Genomic DNA, 9,113 nt, shown 5'->3' on the forward strand with positions numbered 1-9,113 from the left:
CTGATGTTTCACATCTTGACCTTAGAGGTTCCCCAAAGATCTGAGGTCCCGGATTGGGGACCTTTACATTGGTGCACCTGCAGTAATTGCAGGGAGATGACAACAGACCAAGAAAGGCTCTGCTGCCGCCAGGCCCCTGAAAACTACGTCAGCAGCATGGCACATATGCAGTTTTATGTTCTTGACCTGGGCGTTTTACGGCTGGCACGGGCTGCATGGAACGATGTGTTTGCTGTTGATGACGAACAGGAACCAGGGGTGGAGCAGCGACAGTACAGACATGCGGCATAGCGCCAATGTGTACTGTGGCAGCATGGCCGCTTGGGTGAAGGCAATAGGGTTATTATTCCAAGCTGCTGCGTTTGGAAGATAAGAACTGCATTTCCTGACCCCTGGGTGCGCCGTTTGGTGTAAATATGTAAATAGTTTTGTTATTTATGTTCAATGTCAAAAAACATGTACAGTTTGATGTTCGATGTTCATTGTTTTTTATTTACATATAAATGAAAATATTTCTTTTTACGACTCTTGAATTATTTGCAAATTATTTACATACACAGCTATGACAGAATGGAATAGTTTAGAATTCACTTTGGGCACCACCCTCTCCCCGTGAAACCTGAGCCGCGACAAGTTCAGATGTGGATGGAGGCTGCGTTGCGGCAAGCAAACCCAAGCGCCTGGGATCATCAGGCCTTAGACCCTGTATTCTGGGAAGGCCCATTCCACTTCCCAGCCTCTCAGCAAGGATGGCCTTCTGCAGGTCTGGAATGTAATGGTAGCCTTTGCTCTCCTTCAACACATATACACTCCAGCGCTTGGACTTCTTGTTGAAGTACCGTCTGTACCTAGTAAAGTAACATAATTGCACAATTCCACAACTGTTTAGGTAAGAACTAATTAATTATTTTTGGTAGTACACTACTGTTATAGCAAAGCGTACATTCGGTGTCCATCCTTGCCACGTGCAGGAATGCGGTGGTTGTGATAGTTGTAATCGATTGCTGCAAGCAATGTCTGGGTTTTGTAAACAGGGGGGCTGTAGGCAAACCGCTTTCCTACATACATGAGTATGTGGTTTTGGAAATTCTCCAAATCTGAAGTTGTCCTGAAAAACACATACATAACCCGAAAGGCCCAGTCAGTGACACACTTCTCACCACTAGATGCTACTCCAGGAAAAGTATCAGATGAGGCTTCATTTCAATTCTAATGTGCTTAGCAGTCAGGCCTAAGCAGCTGATTTTGCACACAAAACAAACATGGAAAATCAGCCAGAGTTATACAATTATTGTATTTGTAATGGTTCTACAAGACAGACAAAAAAGTTCATAAGTGCTTGTTTAATTTATGACAAATACTAGCATTTGCATAACTATAGGGGCATACCTGAAACTTTTTGTTGTTCTGGAGTTTCTTGTATGTCCTCACCTGGAGGATTTGGTGTTGCCACATCAAGCACGGCTTCATCCATGCTTATATCCAGGAGTTGGTTGATGTTGGCAGTCATAGCTGGGGCACTGCAAAGCAGCAAGATATGTACATAGAATCAATTTGAAGATCAAAAAGGAACAACTGCATCATGTTCTCCTAAAACGTTGTCTTCTCCTGAAAGACCAAAATATTTGTGATTGTAACCACCCTTCAACATAGCAGTAGTTCAACCTGAAATGCAACTAGAAACTGAAACATACCGTAGATGAAGAAAAGGACTATAGTCTTCATCAGAGCTGTCCCGATCTTCTTCCAAGCCCTTCTGATTAGGATCCTCCCAGCAATCATTCATGTCAATACTGTAAATAAAAATAATTTACAAAATACACACACACCATAAACTTGAAGTACAAAAGAACACGAACTAAGATGGTTTCATGTGCAAAACTTACATGCTATTCCTCATATAATTCGCCTCTTCCTCATCCAGAGAGTCATGCTGCTCAAGGAGTGCATGCTGTGAATATAAAACGAATCTAAATAAATATATTCATCAACAAAACAATGCATTACGATCCCAGTCGTAAGACGAACTCACCTAGATTCTAGCACACCAACCGCTTCGGTTTCTTTGCCCAACGGTTGAACACCTTGCATAGCGAATTCTTTGTCCCTGATTCAAAAGATAAATAAGTCAGTCACAACTTACAATGTCCTGCATGGCTGGTTTAGAAACGCAGTTCTAAGATACATACCCATCTCGGTCGGACTCTTCTGAAATACTAGATACAGGCGGCGGTGGTGGTTGTGCATGTCCCTTGCTGGGAGTAGACGTTACCTGCCGCCTTTGATAGAAAGAACCAATTCAGTATGTTTGCCGCTACATCTTTATATATGTTTTCACAAATCACGGCATTCAAGTCAGGTAACACACAAGTAGCATACTAAGCTAACGAAACATGAACCACAGACCAACTGGCTGTAAGGGAATGCTAACAGACAAAGTCAACTATCGCTAAATTCCTTGGAAATATCTGGAATATCCTGAGACTAGTGGAGCTTGGGTGGCAAGTTAGCCAGATAGCGATCACAATAACATTACAAAGAAGTGTATACGACGTTATTACTAGCTACTCGATTATTACTAGCATCAATGTCCAAGCGTGTTATAACAAGATGTCTGATATCGCTAACGAGATGTCTTGATAGCAGCTAAGGCAGGGTGACCAGACGTCCTCTTTTACCCAGGCGGACAAGTCCTCTTTTACCCGGACAAAAAAGAGGACGTAAACCTAGCATCAATGTCCAAGCGTGTTTTAATAGGGTGACCAGATTTGAGTTTGTGAAAAAGAGGACAATTCGTCGCGGGGGAGGAGGCAGGGTAGGCTAGTGTATAGCATGCTGGACCCCGCACCCTCCCCCCGCGACGAAGTGTCCTCTTTTTCACAAACTCAAATCTGGTCACCCTAATTAGCCTAGCAAAACCTATTGAAATGTGCTTTCCTAGAGTATGACAAACTAGCGAGTCAACAACTTTGATAACACAGTCAAACATCAAGCAAGAGACAGTACAAACTACTTACTAATCCAGCAGAAAGATGGCTAGCTGTGAATCGAACTTGTATCCAAATGTGTCTTTCAGCTCTCGCCAACGGGTAAAAGCTATTCCGATTGTGACCCTAGTCCGATCTCTTGCTCTGTCGGCCTCTCTTTTTCTCTTCTTTGCTTTATCAGACATCGTCTTCTTCTGTTTCTTTGGTGCGTTCTCCATGATGAATACTGATGAGACTTCGCTTGCTTCGCCATTATAGCTGCGAGCGTGGACTGGCACTATATGACATTGCGTAATCACTGCCAGAAAGCAGGTCGAATTACATCCGCCCCAGATCGGGCAGCCCCAGAATCCTACATAGCGCAGTTATTTCCCCACAGACCCCCGATGGCAATGGCGGAGGCGCAAATCGCCATATTAAAAGTCATTGTAGCGGCACAATTTTTTTCAAGCTGTTATTTTAAGGTACAATTGTTGCATAATGTTACTTTAAGGAAATTATTTAGTGAAATATAGTGGAGAGGTAAGTAAAGAGAATTATGAGGATGGATAGTGTAAGATAAATTCAGTTTAGGTATGAATTTATTAACATTTTATTTCTATTAGCAATGTATGCCCAGTTAACCAGTATAACTGCAGTTGGAAAACAGGTTTAGACAGAGGGGCCTAAGATAACATTCAAAGAACTGCTTTCAAGTTCAAGAATGACCAGTGACATAAATTCCAAGGTCATAGGGCAGCCTGGGCAGGAGACAGATGAGATAGGGAAACTATCTGTAAGAAGGGAGTTGGAGACTCACAGAAACTTAATTGTCAGGCCAGAAATTACGACTGAAACATACAAGTCACAAAGAGGCGTATACCTGGAGGCCCTCAGTGAAGATTGGACTTATAAACCATTATGATCACATGTAAAAATCAGAACGCGTTCTCCAGCCGTGGGTGACAGAGCTATTGTGAGCTCTGGATCTCCGGCTGAATCTTGTCCAATCTTAAAACCAGTAAACTCAGCTGTATCAAACCAAGTGCTACGTGTGGCGGTCCGATTACTCTGATTTCTCTGCAAACCAGCACGCAGTTCATTTTAACTTAACAGTAGCCTAATTTCTAATAGGGAAAAAACCCATCAGTAGCCTAATCATCAGTGATTCATGTAAACACCTTGTAAGGGGCCGGACGGTCACCCCACGTTTTTGAATGTGGCAACTGGACTGGGTGGTGTAGTTAGGAAGAAGGGTGCAGGAGATGGTGGCTTTCCATACAAAAATATTACCTTTTATTTACACGGGGACCCTCAGGTATTGACAAAGGTGCCCACAAAATAAACAACCAAATCAAAACACAACCGGTACTCACAAACACTAGGCAAAACTAGGCACGATCTAGGTATATGCTTGACTATTCTAGGCACAGATTCATTAGTCACATAATCACCAGGCACAGATTTACTGGGAACATATTCACTAAGCACCAAACTGTATCCACACATCTAGATACAACATTCACCTAGCCTCACAGCACTCAACTTTAACGTATTTTTAACTTTGAATCTCATAGAAAGCAATGACTGTAAGTTTTACATGATCGTAATATGTATGTTATTTAATTACAATGAGTTGTGATAACTTTGATGATAAATAGTATATAATATGATTAAATAGTAAAATAAATCGCTGCAACTGCACGACACTACTGTTGTTTACGTTAGCATGATAGCTAATTAATGTCCGTTATGTTGTATTTTATAATTAAGCACTTTTTCCACTTTCTGTTTTTATTCATAGTTTCACTCCATTCAATGTGGTCAATAAAGGAGCAAGAAGGCTCATTTTCCTGGCTCTTGAAAAAGGAGTTTGGCTCGCTGCTTAATCTGTATTAACGCTGGGAAGCATATAGACAGAGCAGTACAAGCAGCATTACATTAATAATATACCACAATATACCTCACCAGACTGTCATGTAGCTCAACTTAAGACCTACCTTTCATTTCAATAATTACACGAAACAAAACTAGTGAACCTGTCTAATTTGTAGAACCGTAAAACTGCCTTTAAATTATCTGCCTGTCTGCCTGCCTGTCTGTCTGCCTGCCTGCCTGCCTGTATCTCTCTCCCTCTCTCTCTTCATTAAACATGACAAACGTCAGTAAACAGCTGGACAAGGCTTTGAAATCAGGGATTTCGTGAGTTTTGTGTTTGTTTATTTTTTTAGGAAACGTCGGACCAGTTGCGACGTAATGTTTTCAGCGGCGCTAATGTTGTGATTAATTTATCACCAAACAACGTCGGGGGATTGCACGAACACCGTTTGTCTGATGCTGCGGGTCAGAGAAAAAGTAGGCTGCAGCCGTTTGGCCGGGCGCTCAGCACTGCATGAGCACTAAGTGGAGGAGGAGGAGGGAGGGGCGCGTGGGGCTTGTGAGCGCCGCGGAGCATGTCGGGGCGAAATTCTCACAAGAACTCAAATAAATGCCCCGTCATATATCAAAACACATTTGGGGGGAATTGATGACAGAGAGAGTCATTTTTATTCTTAAATATTGATGAATGAAGAAAAAATGTGGCTCCAGCAGAAGGGGCACTTTTCTGATCCAGGGCAAAAGGGCAGGTGCCTGAGCACCACTAGGGGTCTATCTGTGCACGTGCCTGTTCGGGGTGCTTGAATTTGCGCGAATTTTTTTAGCAGCGTTTTCTGAAGAGCCATTTTCAAATTGCTATTACTAGAAAACTATTTAAGCTAGCTCCTTCAAACTTTCTAGGCTTAAAATATGATACCATTACTTGAATATTATGGACTTCCAAGGGTGTGGCTTGGCTATATCATAGTATTCGGGGTGCTTGAATTTGCGCGGACATTTTACTTTACGCTTTGTTGCAGCATCTTTGAAGGACTGTGGAAAGCTCAATGTTAAAGCTGGAGACTTGATATTATACACAGATCTAATTTAATTTAGGCAGGGATTCCTGTGCTACTTGAGACTATTTTATTTCTAACTCAAAATAAGTTCACTACATCGGTTGATAGGTGTGAATTTGACAATCTCAAAATCAAAAAAATATATATTTTTGGTTTTTGGGGGGGCTCAGGAAACTTTTGGGAGGTGTCCAGCCCTCCCCCCCCCAAAAAAATAAGGCTAGATACACCACCGGTAGGGAGTGAAACAGGTGTGGGTGATTGTGTGATTGGGAGACGTGAATGCAGTGCAGCTGGAACGGTGAACGAGACTGATGACATGCAGCTGGAAGTGTGAGCCCTGAATTGCTGAAGGGGGCGTGGCCGGAGCGGAGCTCAGCAGAGACGTGACACTCCGACGCGTGTCTCAGAATGGTATAAAAAGCAGACCAAACGCTTTGCTCATCACTGCATTAGTTTACTTTACCTGAACAGGTGTGCCTGATACTCATCTACAACAGGTAAGAGTCCTGCTTCTCTCTGGTCATGCACGCTGAAAAACCTTCAATGATCTACTAAGTGTGACCATTTTTTTAATCCTTAGATTCCCCAGAGGAAGAAGAATTTACACAAATCAACATGAAGGTTCTCATACTGGCCGCTCTTCTCTGTATGCACTCTGCTGTGACCCATGCTGCGACCCGTGCTGCACCTGGTAAGTACACTCTTTAATCAAACTCTACCTCCCGTCTCTTAAAACAGCAACATTCAGCTTTAGGCATTCTTAACATCTTGCTTTTGCATCATAGACATGTATCAGTCTCATCTTCTGAATGAACCTATATGTTACCGTCTGAATATTCTCCTTTTTGATGTTTCTAATGTGGCAAAAACCTGTGATTGTCATTTAGTGTTTTTGTGCTTATCTCTGCAGCAGATGTCGTGAAGACTCTGTTCACAGTTTGACATCTGTTCTAAATGTCTATGTTCAGCATCTCAAAGAAAGCACTCCTGTAATGGTCATGGGGAAATGTTCCTAATGATAGACTGATGGTTCTGTTTCTTCTTTCTCAGTCTCTAACTCGACAGCCTCCTCTATGGTGGAGGGCCCTCTGCCAGCAGGTATGAAAGTGATCTGCAGAATGATATTAGCTGGTGGTGATGAAAAAGAAAGACCGATGTTTTGCGATATAAATGCAACATGTGGTGTGTTTTCTCCCAGTTGAGACTGGACTTCCAGTGTATCCCAGTCAGTGTCCTTCTGGCTGGTTCACACAAGGTTCCCGCTGCTTTTTGATGGTGACCTCCATGAAGAACTGGAGAGATGCTGCGGTAAGGCACAACGACCGCATTTAAAGGGGGAAGAGAAGGTGCTTCACTATTGGATTAACGCAATGCAGTAACCCCTAAATATGAGGGGTGATAAAAGAAATAAAAAAAACCTTGCCTGTTTGGAAAATGAAAATAATGAAGCTGCTCTTTTACATACTCTTTCTCCTATGTACCATTTCTCTTTCCCCCCCCCTCTCTCTCCAGAGGCATTGTGTGGGGCAGCAAGGCAGTCTGGCCTCTGTGCAGTCTTCTGAGGAATACAACTTCCTGCAGACTATGGTTACAATTTCAGGTCACTCAAGCGCTTGGATCGGAGGTTTCTATTTCCAGGTCAGGAATAAGTCTCTTGATTTGACCTTACTGAGACACGGCATCATAGCTATTACTGTTAAAACAGTCTCTGTCCCAAACTCGAATTTCTTCGCAAATGAATTTGGGGGTACCCCAATGGGGTACCACAGCTGTTATGATCACACCGCCAAGTGCTGTGATGTGTTTCTGTATTTTAGGGTGCCTGGCTGTGGATTGACAGCGCTGGCTTCCATTACACTAACTGGAAGGTACAGAACAATGTGTACAGTTATCCTTGCTTGCAGCTGAATTCCATTGGTAAGTTTCTTCTTCTGAAAGCTATGTACATACAGCTGGTCACTGCTTCTGGGAGGCTTATGTTTTGCCTTTGTATGGTTCGTAGGTGGCTGGTCAAACCACCACTGTTCGTATTCCCGCGTATTCTACTGTGCCAGGAGCCTACCAACCTGCTGATGAGACACCTGCAGTGTAACATTTTCTTTACATGAAATTACATGTCACTGACTTCTGTGTTATGTAGAGGAATAATCAGCCTTGGAAATCTCTGTATTGTGGTTTAAATGTTTGAAATGCAATAAATATGGGCTGAAATGTATTTGACCTTTGTGGACAATGTTATTTACAATGATGTTTACATCACTGTATAATGTTAAAGAAATGCAAAAGTGCTCAATGCCAAAGTCATGGTTTGGGAATGGAAGAGCTGATTTTCATTGACCTTGGGAGAACACATTTATTCCACTAAGTAGTTTCATTTACCCAGTATTTGTTTCTCATTGCTGACTTCCTAACCGCACAGCTTGATCATCTTCAACTTATTCTTTTAAGTTGAGCAGAATTTCTTTCACAGTACATGATAATAAACTTGAACTTGAAAAATATGTATCACTGACCAATCATTATATTATTGATAGCCTAGTATGTAATATTTCTGGAGGAAGTGCCCTTTCCCAAACACACTTTAAATCAAACTTGAGTTACAACAAAGTCTAATTTTTTTAAAACATTTGAGAAATGTAAAGTTCCACAGTGAATTTACTCACCTGTTCGTGCTGACTTTGCTGTAGAATGTGTTGTCTTTGAGGTTGTCATGGTCACGCAGGCTTGAGGAGTAACGGAATACATCAAACCGCATTATACAAAAAAAAAAAGTAACTAGTACAGTTACGGAAAAAAGCACGTTATTAGATTTCAGATACCTTTAACAAAAATTGGGACTATTAGCAGGATTACACATTTAAAATAGATTTTAAAATGCAGAACATTATACTATCATCCACATGCGCACTTTACAAAACTTCACTAGAAGACAACAGAAACTTACAAGTACATATGATCACACGTGTTAAAAAAAAAAAAAATGCTTTCCCTAGCTGGAAATATCAACACTATTTTGTCTTCAAAGCTGAAAGTGGGGAGACATAACAGTGCAGTGCACTTTAAGGCTTAAACATCCCCGCGGGGGAAATACTGTCGTAATCCAAGGACCACGTCAAATTAATGAAGCATTTACAGGCAAACCAACACACGTCTACAGAGACATCCAGTTAGCTCAGGCTAAAGTTGGTTAGCTAACCTGTTAGTATTGCTT

General features: G+C 41.9%; 1 protein-coding gene across 2 annotated transcripts; it reads left to right on the top strand.

Moving 5' to 3' along the window:
- The first annotated feature begins 6,285 nt into the window (after nucleotides 1-6,285).
- LOC105910142 (ladderlectin-like) lies at nucleotides 6,286-8,117 on the top strand. 2 transcript variants are annotated; one of them, XM_031571254.1, is made up of 7 exons: nucleotides 6,286-6,399; nucleotides 6,483-6,593; nucleotides 6,953-7,000; nucleotides 7,101-7,210; nucleotides 7,415-7,540; nucleotides 7,720-7,819; nucleotides 7,905-8,117. In XM_031571254.1, the coding sequence occupies exons 2-7, from the start codon at nucleotides 6,518-6,520 to the stop codon at nucleotides 7,973-7,975; spliced, it is 531 nt and encodes a 176-aa protein (XP_031427114.1). In that variant the 5' UTR covers nucleotides 6,286-6,399; nucleotides 6,483-6,517; the 3' UTR covers nucleotides 7,976-8,117. The 2 variants fall into 2 exon arrangements, with proteins under 2 accessions (XP_031427114.1, XP_031427115.1); XM_031571255.2 differs by having other exon boundaries at nucleotides 6,293-6,399; nucleotides 6,492-6,593.
- Nucleotides 8,118-9,113: the final 996 nt, after the last annotated feature.

This window comes from Clupea harengus, chromosome 8 (assembly GCF_900700415.2).
Source record: "Clupea harengus chromosome 8, Ch_v2.0.2, whole genome shotgun sequence".
Lineage (NCBI taxonomy): Eukaryota > Metazoa > Chordata > Actinopteri > Clupeiformes > Clupeidae > Clupea > Clupea harengus.